This window comes from Dicentrarchus labrax, unplaced genomic scaffold (genome assembly GCF_905237075.1).
Source record: "Dicentrarchus labrax unplaced genomic scaffold, dlabrax2021, whole genome shotgun sequence".
NCBI lineage: Eukaryota > Metazoa > Chordata > Actinopteri > Moronidae > Dicentrarchus > Dicentrarchus labrax.
In genome coordinates this window covers 24,069,617-24,090,437 of record NW_026136703.1, presented here as the reverse complement: position 1 = coordinate 24,090,437, position 20,821 = coordinate 24,069,617, and the positions used below count along the sequence as shown (strand labels likewise).

The 20,821-nt window shown below is 36.4% G+C and overlaps 1 protein-coding gene across 4 annotated transcripts in view; it reads left to right on the top strand.

The window, feature by feature from the left end:
- The window catches only part of LOC127356210 (uncharacterized), a 34,957-nt gene extending 32,950 nt beyond the window's left edge, over positions 1-2,007 (top strand). For all 4 annotated transcript variants that reach the window (XM_051387800.1, XM_051387791.1, XM_051387784.1 and 1 more), the window contains one exon: positions 511-2,007. In XM_051387800.1, the coding sequence (XP_051243760.1) occupies positions 511-566 (56 nt within the window). In that variant the 3' untranslated portion in view covers positions 567-2,007. The remainder of the gene's footprint in view (positions 1-510) is intronic.
- The last annotated feature ends 18,814 nt before the right edge of the window (positions 2,008-20,821 follow it).

The following is a 20,821-nucleotide window of genomic DNA, read 5'->3' as shown; positions in this document are numbered from 1 at the left end:
CATAAATTCCTTCACACAGATTCTGTAATATATTGATCCTGCTATGAACATCATTAAAACTTACTTTTCAGCATATTTAGATTTGTTCTTTCTGTCCCTTGTATCTTGTATCAAACACTGTCCTGAAGATTAAAACAGCTCCAAATGTTGGGGCCTCTGCTCCCCTGTGATATTCCTGCTGTCCTACATTGATCTCATATGATGGAGCAGGATTAATATTAATGTGAGAAGTGTCAGGAAATTACAACATACATACAGCAATACAACATTTGATCAAATAAATGTTTTTGTTCACTCTCAGGGGTCAACCAGGGAAAAGTTATGATTTTAAAAGATGTAAACAGTCTTTTTACATTACATTTTATATCTTAAAGAGAACAAAAAATGAAACTGCTTTGACAATAATTTATATTCCAGAATATAAATATTTCTCCATATTGTCCACCTCCAGTTGCACATTAACTCTTCTCTACTGTATGCAGTTTGAATAACATCTTTTGTTTCTATCAGGAACGGCAGCGATGAGTCACCGTACTCCCCTGGAGTTTAAAGTCAACACACTGTAATCCTGCTTCGCTTATTCATGATAAATGATCAGTTATTTTTGTTATGAGCTTGTTGTAATAAGATGTAACAAACAAAGAAACACACTACTTGTGTATTTAATCTATTGCAGCTGCAGTTCAATAACTAGTTTGTCTGATCTCACATTGTTTTCTGAAAGTTTTATTTTCTCTGTAAATTCCGTTATTATTTTTTATTCCTGTACTGAATGATTTACACTGATATGAAATGTTATTCTCGTGCATGAAATTGTTATGTGTTAGTGTGTAATCTGTCAACAGTTTATGAACTATATTGTTCTAGTCTAGAATGAAGAATGATTGATTACTTATAATCCTCTATAGCCTTAAGATAAGTTGCCAGGCCGAGCTGTTGTCTGTGTTTTCAGTGTAAATGTGGTTTAGTGTCTGTTAGAGGAAAAAAAACAACATATAGTGAACAAAGTAATTGAACCCTGAGCTTCCAGAGCTTTCAGTGATATTCTGATGATGGAGATTTCCAGTTGGGTTTCTATGTCTTCAGCAGGAGGAAATGTCCATAGCTTGGATTATTGGAGAAATAAAGTATGTACTATAACTCTCTGTGTGTATTGATTATTAGCTGTTGATTGAACAAATGTCTTCAGGATCTTCATGTACACAGACTTTGTATTCAGTTTATATCATTAAAGTGAAATACAATGTCATTTTCAAACAGTTGAAATATTTAAATGATTATTAATTCATTAAGAATGCCAATTAGGTTTTATTTAATGACTTTTAATTGTTGGCTACAGTGGTGGAAGAAGTATTCATTTACTAAAAGCACATACGTATTAAATATTCATTATACAAAATGATTATGGATGGATTATAATTAAGGATGAATTGTAAACATCATTAAACATTAGCTGGTAAAGTTGGAGCTAATTAACTAACTTTATATACTGCTGGGTAGTTTAACCTATAATATATCAGAATTTAATCACTTGATTTATATTTTCTTTTAATAATCTGAATCTGTTCCAGGTAACTATTCATCATCCCTTCAGGTTTGATAAAAAATACACAAACTTTCATTTAATATCTGGATTTCTGCAGTTTAATTGAATTTAATTCAGTAAAATAATGTCAGTCAGTTACTGTTTGCTTCAGTTTGAAGTTACAGTGCAGTTTTCCAATATTTGTAACTGTTCATTAATTCTAATAAACTGATCCTATCAGTGAGTTGATGTGAGAAAAGACAGTGTTGGATTCACTGTGCAGCCCTCTCACTCTGTCCTCAGTTAGAATTCATGATGAGTTTTTGTTGTAACGTCACCGTGACTCAGTCAGTGTTTGTACCTGCACTTTATTCCCACCCTGATTACATCCTTTTTATCCCTCCGCTTCATTTATTACGCTGAAGATGCTCCACTGCACCCTCTGTTGGATTATTCTGTGAGAATAAAATCAACTGTTTGTACATTTGTGCTGTCGTTTGTGTCATTTGGAACAGAGATTCATCCATTAAGAGACAAACACAAGAGGAAAATCTATGATTCAGGTTCATTATTCATCAGATCATTAAAAAATAACATCTTATTAGTCACTGAACTTTTGAACTCTGATGGTCTTCTATGTAATATACAGAATTTGTATTAAAATATCAAATTTCACTTCAAAACATTTAGCAGATTTCTTTTTCTTTCGTTCTTTTTCCAGTTAATGTAAAACAATAATGAGATATTTAGTTATAATAGGAAGCATTTGTTGAATATAATCCAGAAACATCTCCCTCTGCTATATTATAAACATGAAGACCGAGGCAGGGAGACTTTGGTTTGTTGTGCAGGTCACCAACATATAAAACAAGTTCAATATAAGTCCAATGTTGAATACACATCGATTACCAATGCACAAAGACTGCAGTGGGAGTGTAAAAGTAAATATAACTGCACAGGACAAAAATATACAGAGTAAATGTAATCAAAGGTAATTTATAGGCTATTTATAGAATATACATAGATCCAGATAATTACAGTTACAGTTATACAATAATCTTTACTGTGTACTGTAAGGAAATTATTAACTTAAATTAAAATATAATAATATTATAATGATCAAATTCACTGAAGAATCAATAATACTTAAAACCAATCGAGTATCTACTGATTTCAGATCAATACAACAGTCAATAAAGTTACTGTGGAAAATAATGACAGACTGCTCCTTCTTCTGACACCTAAACCAATCAGCTTTGAGTGTTCCAGTCATGCGCAGTAGAACCTCCCCACAGACTACAGTACATTGTAAACAAGGAACTAAAGAAGTAGTTTCACTTTAGTTTTCTGACTTGTGGCGCAGTTATTTTCCACCATCTAAAGGTTTGTAACTACGTGTTTTTAATACTTTAATTCATCTTATTGTATCATCACTTTATTCTATTACTTAATCTATAAAACAGTAAAAACAGGTCTGAATTCTGTTTATTGTTGGTGTTTAAATAAGTAAAAATAAAGGTTGTTGTCTGTTTGAGGGTCGGAGGTAAAGTGAGGTCTAGTGAGCTAATGCTAATCAATAAAGCCTAAAAAAAAGTTTTCTATGTGTTTTCTGTGAAACCTGACACTGTCATTATTTTACTCTATTCTCTTCATTTTAAAGACGACATAAATTATTATATTTTAGTAGTTCATTAGCTTTGCTGTAAGTTTCCTGTAGTTTTCTTTCAGCTCTGAACATGTTTACAGTGTAATACAACCTGGGAGCACTTTGACTGCATCCCTTTATTACTATTCTGCTCATTTTCTGTGCTTTTACTCAACATTACAAAGTCTCAATGAAACTAAAGTCAAATGTAACTGAGAACATCAGAGTATAATAATCACACATTATTATTATTATTATTATTATTATTATTATTCAGGATCATTGTCAGGCTCCAAAAACATAAATGTATTTTCAATATCCTCTTAAATTGTGTAACAAATCTGAGTGTTTGAATATTAGTGGTGAATTCAGTGTTAATTATTACTTAATTTATTTTATTTTACTTTTATTGGAAATGAGGACTTTAGTTCAAATGGTTGAAAATAATGTGATACTGACTGTAATGACCTGTTTGAATTCAACATTTACAGTCTGTGAGGGAAACACGACAGGTTGAAGTAGTTTGCCTTGTGGACCAACAGAGGGCGCTACTGGAATTAAATATCAGTTTGTCATAAGAATAAATCAGAATGTAACATCTCACATTCAGATGGTCTCTCAGTATAAGTGATAAATGAGTTCTCATATAAAATGTAGATATTATTGCACAAAGGGATGCAGTCAGAGTGCTCATACAGTCGCTGTAGGTTGTTCTCACTGTGTCTAATGTACCTGCAGTTACTGCAGTGAGTCAGTGTGAGGACACAGAGGAGGAGGTTCTCCTTCTGAAACCTCTCTGTGTGAACTACATCACAGAGTCACAGATCAGCACTCAGCTCTCCACCATCTTTACTCAAACCTGTGTGTGTGTGTGTGTGTGTGTGTGTGTGTGTGCGTGCGTGTGTGCGTGCGTGCGTTTGTTGTTGTTGTTTTACAGGCTGAACTGGCCAGGATTCAGTTTGCCTATGGCGAACCACTGGTTACTATTCAGACATGGATTATCAGCCAACGTCCGTTCTCCGTCGTAAGTCATCATTGTGTTACTTTATCACTTTAATATCTATGTTAGCTAACACGCTGCTATTGCTGTGTGATCTGTTTAGACAAATACTTGCTGTTTGTCAGTGTTTGACACTAATTTAATTTCACTGGTATCCACACTGACAGACACTAAAGTCAAATCAACTTCCTTTTATTGAAGATCAACAACTGTAAATATTATAATATATAACCTTCAAAATATGTCCATTGTCCATGATTATTAGTTAGTTAAACTTTCTATATGAAATGTGTCATATTGGTAACCATCTCCTGTATTTGAAGCTCCAATCACTGTAATTAGACACATAATGAGATTATAGTAGGTGGTGAACAGGCTGGTAGGACCGGAGGTAAACATTTTAAAGAAAGACACTCCTCTCCTAAAAAGAAGAGTTTACTGACATTAAAATGTTGATTCATTTATCAACATTTAGTACAGACACAGATTAAATGTAGAAGCTCTTTTGTCTTTTTCCACTCACTGTTCTCATATTTGAAATCCTGTTTCTTTAGTTTTTAATGTTTATTTTCATACTGATGAAGGAGTTTCATAACACTGTTTATTACTTTCTGCAGGAAGAAGATGAAGAGAAAACAAATGTGAGTATAATCTGTTAACCTCATAAAGATTCTTTCACACATAATATATTGATGAAGCTGTGAACATCATTAAAACCTCTTAAGTTTAGTTACATTCATCTTTTCTGTCACTTCGTATCTGTTGTATCCACACTGACACTGAAGTTCAATCAACTTTATTTTATTGAAGATCAACAACAGTAAATATTATAATATATAACCCTCATAATGTTCCTGTTGTCCTAGAATAATCTAATAATAATTCATGTTAAAGTGAGAAGTAGAGGAAACTACTTTAAAAAGAGGAGAGAAATCATTCAGTGGGAACAGAATCAACTTTTACTGAACTTTTCTGATGTCTACTTGGTAGTTTCTGTGTATCCAGCAGTTGTTTTGACTGATGGATCACAATCTAATTTACCACCCTGGTGGTCTTTCTCTCTCGTCCACCAGAACCAGAATCAGACCCAGTGGAAGCTATGAGTCCATTACATCCAGTGTGTCCTTTAAGAGTGATCAGTCAAAAGATTTCGACATTAATTTCAAAGGAGAATGCTCTCCTATCAGGTAAATTTTTATGAACATTAAAATGTAACTTCATTCATTTACATTTTGTAAACACACAGAGAGAGAGCGAGAGACAAGATAATTATATAGATCTCTGAGTCATGCAGCTGGACAACATTAGTGGACATCAGCATATTGATATCAGCAGGATAAAACATACTGGATGAAAATGTTGATTCATTTATCAACATTTAGTACAGACACACATTACATGTAGAAGCTCTTTTGTCTTTTTCCACTCACTGTTCTCATATTTGAAATCCTGTTTCTTTAGTTTTTAATGTTTATTTTCATACTGATGAAGGAGTTTCATAACACTGTTTATTACTTTCTGCAGGAAGGAGTTGAAGAAAGAACTGTGAGTATAATCTGTTAACCTCATAAAGATTCTTTCACACATAATATATTGATGAAGCTGTGAACATCATTAAAACCTCTTTAGTTTAGTTACATTCATCTTTTCTGTCACTTGTATCTGTTGTATCCACACTGACACTGAAGTTCAATCAACTTTATTTTATTGAAGATCAACAACAGTAAATATTATAATATATAACCCTCATAATGTTCCTGTTGTCCTAGAATAATCTAATAATAATTCATGTTAAAGTGAGAAGTAGAGGAAACTACTTTTAAAAGAGGAGAGAAATCATTCAGTGGGAACAGAATCAACTTTTACTGAACTTTTCTGATGTCTACTTGGTAGTTTCTGTGTATCCAGCAGTTGTTTTGACTGATGGATCACAATCTAATTTACCACCCTGGTGGTCTGTCTCTCTTGTCCACCAGAACCAGAATCAGACCCAGTGGAAGCTATGAGTCCATTACATCCAGTGTGTCCTTTAAGAGTGATCAGTCAAAAGATTTCGACATTAATTTCAAAGGAGAATGCTCTCCTATCAGGTAAATTTTTATGAACATTAAAATGTAACTTCATTCATTTACATTTTGTAAACACACACAGAGAGAGCGAGAGACAAGATAATTATAAAGATCTCTGAGTCATGCAGCTGGACAACATTAGTGGACATCAGCATATTGATATCAGCAGGATAAAACATACTGGATGAAAATGTTGATTCATTTATCAACATTTAGTACAGACACACATTACAGGTAGAAGCTCTTTTGTCTTTTTCCACTCACTGTTCTCATATTTAAAATCCTGTTTCTTTGGTTTTTAATGTTTATTTTCATACTGATGAAGGAGTTTCATAACACTGTTTATTACTTTCTGCAGGGAGGAGTGGCTGAACGATCAGTGAGTATAATCTGTTAACCTCATAAAGATTCTTTCACACATAATATATTGATGAAGCTGTGAACATCATTAAAACCTCTTTAGTTTAGTCACATTCATCTTTTCTGTCACTTGTATCTGTTGTATCCACACTGACACTGAAGTTCAATCAACTTTATTTTATTGAAGATCAACGACTGTAAATATTATAATATATAACCCTCATAATGTTCCTGTTGTCCTAGAATAATCTAATAATAATTCATGTTAAAGTGAGAAGTAGAGGAAACTACTTTAAAAGAGGAGAGAAATCATTCAGTGGGAACAGAATCAACTTTTACTGAACTTTTCTGATGTCTACTTGGTAGTTTCTGTGTATCCAGCAGTTGCTGTGGCTGAATGTTTTATAATCTAATTTCAATATGAAATCAAGTTTCTATTCTATTTCATTTTTTACACCAATTCTATAGTTATTTTTATACTTCATCATAATTACTATTATTACTCACTGCAATTTATAAGATCTTGTTAGTTCTTGTTCAAGAGTATGTTTCAGTCTCCAGGCTAGCTTTGATCAGTAAGTGTTAAAGGAGGTGCATTCTGGAGAAATCCAATATAATGATATAGAGCGAACAACGACACAGCAAGTTATATAACTAACATTAATAATGTGATGTGGGTCAGCAAACTGTTGCTACAGTCTGTGATATATATATATATATATATATATATTGATATATTGATGAAACTGTCAGTTTTATAACCTAATTTCACATCTTCTGGTCTTTATTTCTTGTCTATTAGATTTCCATGATGCAAAGAAAAGACGCTCAAGGTAATCTTTTACTAATGTTAAAATGTTACTGTATCAGGACCATACAGTCATACAGCTGGACAACATTAGTGGATATTCAGCAGAGTTCCTCAAATTAGTTTCCATAAAAAATTCACAACATATATTATCCTGATATAGAATCACATATTCCAGGATAGAAATATTTATCCATATTGTCCACCTCCTCTTGCAGATGAAATCTTACTGTACCTTCTGTATGCAGTTAAAATAATGTTCTGTGTTTCAGATAAAGGAACAAGAGTCTCTGCAGTCCTGAAGTTTATTATCTGAGGTGGGATGGAAACGTTTCTGCTGCAGCTGCCACTCTTCCTACAGTTTAATCCTCAATCACGGTTCATGTGGAACTTATTGTTATGAGTTTATTGTAATCTGCTATACTTCAAGTTATACAGCTACTTTTCTATTTAATCTATTGCACTTTCTCTTTCTGCATTTCAATAACTGATATCAGAATATACTGATTGATATTCTGATGATGGAGATTTTTATTTTTATTATTAAAGTTTGTCCTGTCATTATATTAATTATACTTTATAATGTAAAGTATTTTTACATTAACTTCTGTCATATACAATAATGATATTTTATTGATCTCAGAAACTTTAATACCAGAATGTGGCAGAATTTTTAAGGAACCTGCAGATAAAACAAGTTGTTGTAGACTTAAAAGTCTTTTCACTTGTCAGGGTGTCGACACAGTGACAGAAATATTATATATAATATATAGTTTGTGAAATTATTGTCAGTCTGGAACAATTCAAATATTAATGCCAACATCGAGCAGTTTTTAAATGATTCAGCTGCTATGAACATCTGACTTGTTTAATTAATGTAATTAAGTTTACTTGTTGGCTACAGTGGTGGAAAGTACTCAGAATTTGACTTAGGTAAAAGAACAAAAGTATTAGCATTAAACTATACTTTAAGTACCAAAAGCATTCAAAATATATATCACTGGATTTTAATTAAGGATGAATTAAATTGTTGCAGCTGGTAAAGTTGGAGCTAATTAACTAACTTTATATACTGCTGGGTAGTTTAACCTATAATAATATATCAGAATTTAATCACTTGATTTATATTTTGTTTCAATAATCTGAATCTGTTCCAGGTAACGAATAACTGAAGTTGTGTTTATAAATGTATTGAAGTTAAAAAAGATCTATTATATATATATATATATATATATATATATATATATATATATATATATATATAGTATATTTAACACTGATTCATCATCCCTTCAGGTCAAGTCAAAAAATCTAAATCAGAAATACACAAACTTATAATTAATATCTGGATTTTCTGCAGTTTAATTTAATTCAATAAAACCATTTGGAACAGAGATTCATCCATTAAGAAACAAACACAAGACAAGTAAAGTCCTGATTTAAAAATGTTTCCTAAGTACAGTTAAAGTAAAGTAAATGTTAGTATAATGTATTTGAAGAGTTAAAAGTTAAAGTATTGCTTGGCCCTGTGACTGTTATATAATCTGTATTACTGATGCATTAAAGTGTACGCAGCATGTTACTGGAGGGGAAGCAGAACTTATAACTTTTTAGTAATCAATGTTTTACTGAGTTTATTGATATTGGAGAAAATGTATATTATAATAATATAATATAATATTATCTGTGCTCGAGCATTAACCAAAAAATAAAAGCAAACAGAAAACAAGTTTTGCATGAAAATTATTGAAAAGAAAAAACAGCAAATTCTCACATTTAAGAAGCTGGAAACAAGAAATATTGGTTATCGGTTAATATCGGTTAATCAACTGATCATTTGAACTCTACTTGTATATTATGTTGGGCAAAAGAAATGGTCATACTTCATAAGCTCTTCACATGTGTTGGATGTAAAACTATGTAATAATCTGAAATGTAGTGGAGTATTAGTACCCCATTACAGTTACTCAAATGTACTTAGTTACATTACATCACTGTAATCCTGTTCTCCATTTCTGTTATCAGAGATTCCCACAAATACACAATTACATGAGTAGACACATGGACAGAGAGCATCAACACTATTTCAGGGAGGTAAACTGTGTCCGACCAGCAGGGGGCGCTGCAGGTCTACCTGCAGAGGGGGCACCTGAGGAGTAGACCTATGTGGTGGGTGGGGTTACTGTACTGCAGTATTTATTATATTATTACTACATCTTCACACAAATATCTCTAAATCAGGCTCGTTACTTACATTTAAATGCATTTGAGGGAAGTATAGATTTCTTCTTTAATGCATCATTGCACGCCCTCCCAGCATGCACTTCACACATGACGATTAAGATGAACCGAGGAGAGTCCATCAGTGGGTATTTTACTTGAGTAAAGAATGTGTTTGCTTTTGCCACCTCTTGTATTCATCATTTTTAGATTAGATTAGATTAAAGTAATGTAAAAAAAAACTTTTGGGGGGAAATTTTCTTTTTCCTTTTTTTTGGGGGGGGGGGGGGTTGCCCCCCCGGGGAGGAAAAGTCTGTGTCCTGGGTGGGAGGTGACCCTAGCAATGCTGCACACCTTCCTCAGACACCTGAAAGCTCATTGGCCACCCCAGATCTGATAGGTAGTTGGTCAAGTTCGTCAACACAAGAAACAAGAGAAATGCTGTCAATCAATGATGACAGCTGATCAACTGCTTTAGGGCCAGTTTTACATTTTTAACTAACACAGTAATGGTCGTACTGAGGCTGTAAGAGCTGATTTCTGCTCAGCGGATGTTTGGCCATGCAGGTCAGGTGACCCATGAGAGGAGCACGCTGCACCTGCTGCTGGTCCGTGAAACAGGAGGACGGTCACAGTTACAACATCAACAACACAACAACGATAAAAACACTGAAATCTGTCGATTGAGAGGAATGGTAAGATGGGAGAACGATAGCAACTGGAGGAAACTTTGTGGTCCAACCATATATGTTTGAACCAGAGTCAGACCCTGAACAAGAAGGAGTTACTGAAGTAATTTGTAATGCAGTAAAAGCAAATACTGTCTCATAATGTTTCACTTTGTAGTTACCGACCAGCTGCATCATAAAGTAACGTAAAGTAACGTAGTTCAACAACGGAACAGCTGATGAGGCTTGCAGCTACAGTTTGTTAGCTCGGAGGTCACGTCTCTGCTCATTCTAGCAGCGACACACACAAACATAGTACTTCATGAAAAGCATGCACGTTTACCAAAATACAGACCCACATTAAGTCAACTTCCCCCGGCCACAAAGCACACAACAGTAACGGTAACTTTTACCGAGTCATCCTCCTGCACTGAGATACGGGCAGCGGGGGTAAACGTTGTGTGAATCTCTATAAAAATATCAGCAGGGAAGAATATGGTTATAAGTAACCATAAGTAACCTTATAAGTTTGAAGTACATCTTGCACACATTTAACAAACATTTAACGTTAACAAACAGAGTCCCAAATGTACACAATCAATCGATTAAAAAGTTGGTTTTACATAATATGTCCCCTTTAACTGTGTACTGTAAGGACATTATTCACTTAAATGAATCAGTGTTACAATGACGGCAGGTGGGAGTGATGGACAGTAGGGGGACCCCAAGAACCACTTTTACTGATACAGGAAATCAAAATAACCACCTCTATAATCCAGTGACACTCCCATCTGCAGCTCTTTATATCCATGTATCTATTAGAGACTCTGGCAGTTTGCGTCTAACAGAACATGGATATTATCATTAAACAAGGCCTCCTCACATTATCAGTCTTTGTGCTGTGGACTGCAGGTAATTTACTGGGGACACTGCATTATTAATACGTTTTAAATGAACTAACTTTTGGTCATGTTTTTGACTTGTTGCAATTTTTTTTAATTATTTTAAATAGAAGTTATGTCAGAAAGTCCAGAAATAGGTTGATAATAAAGTTTTGTTTGTACAGGTCTAATTGATGGGAGCGATGTCACCCAGAATGAGACACTGTGGAAATACAAGGGCGACACACAAAGGGTTTATTATACTTCCAGATGTACTGGTACAGACAGCTACCAGGAGAAGCAATGAAACTAATTGTGTTCACATCAACCACCAGCCCAAATCATGACTTTGGCAATTTCAGCACAGAGAAATTCTCAGCCACCAAACCTGATGCTGCCAGTGGGACATTCACAGTGAACAATCTGGAGCCAGAAGATAAAGGCTTGTACTTCTGTGCTGTGAGTGAACACAGTGATACAGAGTCACTCAATGGCTGAACAAAAACCTCAGTGCACTGTTAGTATTACTGTTTCAATGATCTCATGTATTGTAGGGGGACCTCGAGGACCGCAAATCCTCCCAGTTACACTGTGATCAAATGCCACATAATATATGACACTCCCACCTGCAGCTCTTCATATCTCTGTAGCTACACTGACAGTATTTACTGTAATGTACACAGGTTTCACTGATGGCAGTGAGGTGACCCAGAACTCCACACTGTGGAAAGACAAGAGTGGCACTGCAACAATACACTGCAGCCACACAAAGGGGGACTTTCACCAATATCTTAAGAAAAGCTTCAGAAATACTTTAAGCTTCATAAAAAGTCTTCAAATATAGAGTATATTATAGAGTATATATTGATTCTACAGCGGAAACGATTTTTATAGAATGAAATACCTGTGGAGTTTGCTAGAAATTGGTTGAGACACTGTAGATGCATCCTATTAGCCCAAATGATCACTTGGTCACTTCTCTGCCAAATGAAAGTGACAATTTGCAACTTATTAGTGTCAAGTCGATCAAATAGAGTTTCCCATATAGCACACAAACTATTGTTGTTGTTATTGTTGTTATTATTATTATTTTGTGTGGGACACACTCTGTTCTGAGGGTTTCTGTGCCTCCTGCTCCCAAATGGTAGGTTGCAATAAACTGGTCACTGATGGTATTTGTTTGGGATGTCCCTTTTTTCATTCATTCACATAAACCACTTTTTCTTTAGCAAAAAAACTCATTAATAGGGGGTTAGCCTTACAATGTATTTTCATTGTGCACTCAAATATGTACAAATTTAACACTCATAATGTACAGAACAGATTTTTCATCAGTTTCCTACCAGTGTTTTAAGTTGTAAAAGACAACATTTATACAATCACATGAATTAAAAAAAAAAAAACAGATGTTTATTAGGCGTGCGTAAAGGGTGCCACCCCCCTGCAGAGGGGCAGGAAGTTATACTGTAGGGCTACAGTGGCAATACTTCACTCTTTGTCCATCCTTAAGCGTCGTTCCTTCACTGCAGCGAACACCGTAATAACGCGAGGAGCGTTTCACACCAAGTAAGTTTCAAACATATATGCGTTTATCACATCTAGACTGTTTGTCTTATACACCTCTATGATCTGAAGCATAAACACATATCATACACAGATACAGCCCTTTAACGTACATAAAAGCTACAGTGCAGCTTAGATGTGAAATCCAAGCTCTGTCCATGGTGCTGATATAACCGCACAGCCTAAATACAATATTCCTTACAATAAAGAATTCAATCTTCTGTATAATGATATATGACTGGTGGATTTTGAACACAACGCTGCATTCTTACGCTATTTCCCCAAACCGACCTACTGTTATTTATGCTTATTTATCTATTAATTTATTATTTTTATGACCTACTTTATTATATGGCATCAGCGTGAATGGAAACGCTACAAATCCCTTCGATTTAAAGACGAGTTTAATGTATGAAACCGAGAACAATCGGCGCAAAATGTGTCGCCATTAGAATTTAAAAATAAACGTGTGTACATTTAAAAAATGCACATTTTGAACTTTTTTTTTTTTTTTAAGTAAAACGCTTGGAACATTCATGACGTCATTCCCACCGTCATTTCCATGACGTAGCAGCCACTTCAAAGGACTCCTTTGATGTGTGCCGCTGCAAAAATCAACCCCATGAAGCTCATTTCATCATCAACTCCAGTCCGAGTAGATACAGTCAGCAATCGATCAGGATATCTCCCACCTTTGTGCAGAGTCACACGATCAACGATAATTGGAAATCAGCAGAAATATCATTTCTTTATTTCTTTGCAACTTCCACTATACGCCAACATGCCATTTTTAGGTCTTGGTCTAGTTGTGGTTCCTTGGGCCATCAGAACTGCTCGTTGCCTCGTTAGAACTGGATTGGAGCGCATTCCCCCCAGTTCACCCAGCGTTAACCCAGGAGCGGTGCAACAAGAGTCACCTGTAGAGGTAAACCTAGCATCACTGGCACAGGCAAAGTACTTAAAGGACAGAAGCTACAATAATCGGTGGAGGCAGTGGCCCTACAATGACTGCCGCTCTGACGGCTTACATTGTCTGGGTAATAACACCCAACAAAGGAAAGAAGAAGAGGAAGAGCAGAATAGCACCTCTTCAGGCATCACAGAGCAGAATAGCACCTCTTCAGACATCACAGAGCAGAATAGCACCTCACCTACTTCTTTCACGGTGGCTCAAGAAAGACTTGCTTGTGACCTCATTAGAACTGGATTGGAGCGCATTTTCCCCAGTTCACCCAGCGTTAACCCAGAACCGGTGCTACAAGAGTCACCTGTAGAGGTAGACCCAGCATCACAGGCACAGACAAACTACTTAAAGGACAGAAGCTACAATAATCTGAGGAGGCAGTGGCACTACTATGACTGCCGCTCTAAAGGCTTGCATTGTCTGGGTAATAGCACCCAACAAAGGGAAGAAGAAGAGGAAGAGCAGAGTAGCACCTCTTCAGGCATTCGCTCTATAATTCACAGGGGTCATTCTGGCAGCAAGAGAGTTCAGCTTTCTCCTCTCTCAAACCCAGTAGCTGACCTAGAGCCATCACAGCCTGCTGGCACAGAGTCAAATTCAGCGTTTTCTTTGGCAGCTGCTTATTCCATGACCAAAGCACGAATTTTAGCAGGACTCGCCAGGCTCAGAGAAATGGGGTACTTTGCCATTGCTCAAACAAGAACTTTGTTGTCCATGGCTCGGGCAACAATGTCCTCACTTATAGAAGAAACTATGCCTGTTTTCACCCTGGCCCAAGCAGGTATTGCTGCTGTTATTCACCCACTCCAAGAAAGAATCGCTGCTGCTTTTTCCGCAGTTCAAGCGACAATGGCACGATGGAGCCAGCGGAGGACCGCCTAATGGACCAGCTGTTCCCCCACACTTGTATTTAAAAAAAAAAAAATTAATAATCATTTCTAGCCGGCCAACTGCTTTTGACCATCCATCACTACGTCATACTGAGTTTTACTCGAATGACAGTGACCGACAGCAGTGGCCTGGAAATAGGGTGGCACTGAGGCTTAATAATCCTCCAGTGTCCACATGGGTTTTCCCCGGGTGCTCCGGTTTCCTCCCACAAACAAATCCAAATATAATCTATATAAATCCACAATGCCATTCACTGGTGCGCACCAGAGAGGAATAAACCTCCATTCAGTTTGGAGTTTCCCCACTTTCAAAACCCAACCGGCTAACTAAACTTCCCCCTAGTCTTCATGTGGTTAGTTGTGGTGAGTATTTATGCACTGTTGACCGCTGGCTCAGGAACTGATTGGGAGCCGAATCCAGATTTTCTCCCTGTTTTTTTCCCCGTTAAACTGTTAAAGCTGCGTGATTGGTCAAGATGTCTGGCGGCGTCTGTGTATCTACACTGAGCAGGAGGGGGGAGGGAGGGGTTACAGACACACTAGTGATGGGAATTCCGGCTCTTTTTCGAGAACCGGTTCCTTCGGCTCGGCTCACTAAAAAGAGCTCTAAGAGCCGGCTCTTTGAAGTGAACGACGGGAGCCGGCTCCTGATTTTTTTCCCCGTTTCTTTTTTCCCCAAGTTCTCTCACTCTCTCACATGTCCCTCCCACCTGCTCACTGTGCCATGTGTGTCTGTAACCCCTTCCCTCCCCCTCCTGCTCAGTATAGATACACGCCACACATCTTGACCAATCACGCGGCTTTAACAGAAAAAAACGGGGGGAAAATCCAGATGCGGCTCCCAATCAGGAGCCGGCTCCCGTCGTTCACTTCAAAGAGCCGGCTCTTAGAGCCTATCACTACACGGCACAGTGAGCACACGAACAGGTGGGAGGGAGACGTGAGAGAGCGAGAGAACTTGGCACTGCATAGACAGGAAACGTAAAGTTTGGACACATCTTAATAATCCTCCAGTGTCCACGTGGGTTTTCCCAGGGTGCTCCGGTTTCCTCCCACAAACAAAAGAATACAAATAAAAATTCTAATCGTTAATAAATCGTGATTTGCATTATTTATTAATGCCATACATACTTGCATTTTGAATAAACATTCATTATTAAGAAAACATTACCATGAAACAACAGCACAGCGTTACTTTCACTAAGTGTCTGTTCACAATAAAGGAAATGTTGCCTTAATAAAAGATAGGAGGTAAGCGTCTCTCCACATACTCTTTCATTCATTCTCATCCTCTCTACTTTGTTGCTTTCATGATGTTGCTAACTAAACTTTCCTGCAGCTGTTTCACATTTAAAGCCTTCACTTGAAAGGCTTATAGTTACAGTTGCAAAAGGGCCTTCTGCAACATTAATATCTGATTAATCGCCACCGTATCTCCATCCTTTCAACAAGATTGGACGGCTGAGGATGCTAGTACATTCCTGCCTCCCTCTGTACTCCACAGTATTGGCGGCTCCATCCACATGGTGTTTTCCTATTACTCTGAGTTTCTGGCCCAGGAGAAACAAGGAAAGCATCTGAGCTGGCTCTGCATGTTCTGGATGATCGGTGGGATCTACGCCTCCGCCATGGCCTGGGCCATCATCCCACACTATGGTGAGAACAACAAACAGATCACTCAGTCAGGAAATCATTGTTTCAGACAATATGTAGTTGATGTTAGTCAACCAGCTCAACAGCCTGTAACCTTAACCATTTTATTTTACACCACAAAATGGGATCATTTCATTGGACAGGGGTGGAATCTAACTACCTATATTTACTTAAGACTTTTTCTAATTACAGTTTTGAGGTACTTTTACATATTATCCTATTTTATACTTCCACTTTACTTAATTTCAGATGGAAATATTAATATTTACAAGAGCTTTTTAAGTTACAGATGAACATTTAAAAAAATGTGATCAACTTCTAAAATATAATGCATTTTAGAGGTTAATCAACCCATTCTCATTTTGATTGGCCCCAATCATAATAAATAGTAATAAATATATAATAAGGAAGAGATACTATTCAATACTTATTCCACCACTGCCTTTTGATGCTTCACTATGGAACAACTACATTAGTGGCTCTCAGGGTTCAGAGATTTTCAGCTGTGTTTGAGTGGGTTGCAAAACAAGAATTACCTTAATTTTCATCTTGTTTACTTCAGTCACCAGCAGCATCTTAATAAGGTTAGGTATAATCACAACTTCTTTGATCAGTGATTTAGGCCTTTCTACTAACAGTGCGTTAGTGGTATAAAATTGAAGTTAGAGGAGTAACCAGATACCAGACTGGATGTTTTCAGCAGCTATACAAATAGTATAGCACAAAAAAGAACAGCTGTGTAATGAGCTTCTTTACATACATGATCCTGCTCGAGCCTTCATCCAGAGAGAGGCTGGTCTAAAGCATGTATGTTTACTGTAGATGTTTCAAGGCTAGGCAATCATTTATTTTCGTTGTAGCTGTTTTGTCTGGGGCTATAAGATCTAAGCATCGTAGTTTTATTGTAGATCTTTATTTAAAAAAAACAAATAAATAAGATCTCAAAGTAAGCTAAACATTTCAAATATTTTAACAAGTCTAATCCCTACATAACTCATGAAACATTTGTACATCATGATTAGTCATAAATAGCTGTGATCATATTTAATGACTACACAAAGCCAAATCTGTACAGTGTTCCAACAAAGTCTGAATATTTTGTTTAGAATTTTGTTTCTCATGGTCTGAGAGTCTTTCAGGTGCTTTTTGGGAAACTCCAGGTGGGCTGCCATGTGCCTTTTACTAAAGAGTGGCTTCCGTCTGGCCACTCTACCATTACAGGCCTGATTGTTGGAGTGCTGCAGCGATGGTCGTCCTTCTGGAAGGTTCTCCTCTCTCCACAGAGGAACCCTGGAGCTCTGTCAGGGTGACCATCAGGTTATTGGTCACCTCCCTAACTAAAGCCCTTCTCCCCTGATAACTCAGTTTAGAGGGACGGCCAGCTCTAGGAAGAGTCTGGGTGGTTCCAAACTTCTTCCATTTACGGATGATGGAGGCCACTGTGCTCATTGGGGCCTTTTAAAGCAGCAGAAATGTTTCTGTACCCCCAGATCTGTGCCTCGATACAATCCTGTCTCAGTGGTCTACAGACAGTTCCTTGGACTTCATGCTTGTTTTGTGGTCTGACATGCACTGTTAACTGCGGGACTTTCTATAGACAGGTGTGTGCCTTTCCAAATCAGGTCCAATCAACTGAATTTTCCCCAGGTGGATAATTAAGCTGCAGATCCAGAATCCCACCAATTTCCTTGATCGCAAAGGCTGTGAATACTTATGTACAAGTGATTTCTTCATTTTTTATTTTTAATAAATTTGCAAAAATCTAAAAGAACTAAATGCTTCAATGTCTTAATGTTCAGGGTTGACTATTATTTGATTTTAGGGCTCTGACTTTTATTGGAAATGAGGACTTTAGTTCAAATGGTTGAAAATAATGTGATACTGACTGTAATGACCTGTTTGAATTCAACATTTACAGTCTGTGAGGGAAACACACAGGTTGAAGTAGTTTGCCTTGTGGACCAACAGAGGGCGCTATTGGAATTAAATATCAGTTTGTCATAATAATAAATCAGAATGTAACATCTCACATTCAGATGGTCTCTCAGTATAAGTGATAAATGAGTTGTCATATAAAATGTAGATATTATTGCACAAAGGGATGCAGTCAGAGTGCTCATACAGTCGCTGTAGGTTGTTCTTACTGTGTCTAATGTACCTGCAGTTACTGCAGTGAGTCATCACTGGAAACAGGAAAAACTGTTATCCGTTCCAAAGGCACAGCTAAAAAGCCCAAATAAACACTTGAGTTGTATTAAGTACCGTATTGGTGAATATATGATATGTGTAATATATGAAATAAAACAGATATATTACATATATCGAATATACGGAATAGGAAAATATATATATGCTGGAAGTATTGAGGTCATTCTTTTACATTTTCTCAGACGTGCCTTTGACTGATTTTGGAAATGTATTACTGCACTTTAACTGTCTTTCTTCTATTTGTATGTTATTTTATTTGATCTCATTTCTACTCTGTCTTGCTTATTGTTTTGAGTGTTAGTCTCACTCTCTGACTAAACTTCATTCATCCTCTCAAACTGTTCGTTGTACTGTACTTTCATAAGTTGTTACTTGGACTCATCGTCTTATTAAAATCATATAATCCTGTTTATCTGTGTTACTGTAATTTCTGAGTGAAAGTTCAACAGTCAAATATAAGTTTACTGAAGGTTTTACAGTGTAAATACAACCCTCCTTGTCTCTGCTGTAGACATGTTTCACAGCAGCCATTTTGATATTAAATAGTTGGGTAAACACAGGTCCTCATTCTCTCCAAAGTTGATCAAATCAAGATGATATCTTCCAAAGTTTCATTCTTTTTAGTACAAAATGTCCTATTTGTGTTACTGTCCAATGCATCCGGTCCAGCTCTACAAGTGAAATTTGGTGGGTTGCAGCCGTTGACAGTTTATTGCAGCAGTATTAATGACACAGGACACATTAACGAGGAGACCTATGTGATTTATGTCTTTTTAAATGTTTATTAATGGAGATTCAGGCCACAGAATCCACCAAATATGGCCTTAAAAAACTGTAAACCGGTGTTTGTCAGATGTATAAAATCAATCATACATTAGATGTAAATGTCACTTTGATTAATAACATTTTATATTGAATATTCCTATATTCCTAATATGAATGCAAATGGTTGTAAACTGTCAACTGCAGTAAAAACTCTGGGAAACAGTTTGATCACTGCATTTTCCTGCCACTGAGAAAGATAAATAAATTGAGAACAACAGCTGGAGACATTCTTACAAACAGTTGTCTGTGTGCCACATGAGACGAGAGCTAACACTGCCCTCTGGTGGACAGGTGTTTCACTGCAACATTACACACTAAATGTCTGTAACTTAACATAGTCTGTACCCTCATATTACATATCGGAAACATACATAATGTTAACTGATTGTACATAGTAGTTTATAGGTAATACAGAGCCAAAGTAACACAGAGTAGCACAAAGCAATGAGCTAACTATTCCAACATGGAGGCTTTAACTGTAATTTGACTTTTAATGTAACAGAGAGGTGAGTTAGTTTTCAGTAACACACTCATATTTAGCAGCACTAATGAACTCAGAATGAATTTGTAATGCCGAACCATAATAAATGTCCACCTGGCAGAGTAACTAGAGCTCAGCTCCCACACAATCACATATAATGACAACTATATGTGAGAGTGAGTCCTTAAATGAGGAGCTGTTTGTACAGTAACTTTGGAATATATCTGTTTAATTTGTCTAACTTGACATATCTGACACAGGGAGGTTTGTTTGACGAGTATGAGGAAAAATAAAGATTTCTCTGTTTTAATGTTCATATGGGCACCTGACAGTTGGACTTTAAAAGTTGTGAACCTTTCCTATAGAGGGGGAAACAACATACAGTGAACAAAGTGAGTGAACACGAGCTTCCAGAACAGCTTCAGTGCTCTTAGTCATAAATTCTGTGATAGAGTGATAAACAACATTTTATCAGAATATATTGATTGATGTACTGATGTTGATTTTAAGTTGAGGTTCTATTGTGTGAAAGTATCTTTATTTAAGTTTGTCCTGTAATTCATCTTCTGTCTTTGTGTCCGTTTGTATTTTGCATTTAATAATCCGACTCTGGAAGGGAACTAGAGCTCAGATATTTGTATCAAATATACACAAACTAACAGTTAATATCTGGATTTCTGCAGTTTAATTCAATTTAATTCAATATAATAATGTCAGTTAGGGCTAGGGTTATAGGGTCACTGCTTCATTTATTACGCTGAAGATGCTCCACTGCACCCTCTGTTGGATTATTCTGTGAGAATAAAATCAACTGTTGGTACATTTGAGGTGTCGTTTGTGTCATTTGGAACAGAGATTCATCCATTAAGAGACAAACACAAGAGGAAAATCTATGATTCACGTTCATTATTCATCATTATTACTTTATGTGGAAGAACAGGGACATTTGAGATGTTATCTTTTGACAACTAATTTAAAAATCACATCTCATTACCTTTACACTCTGATGGTCTCCTTTAAAATATACAGGATTTGTATTAAAATACATAAATTGTATAACT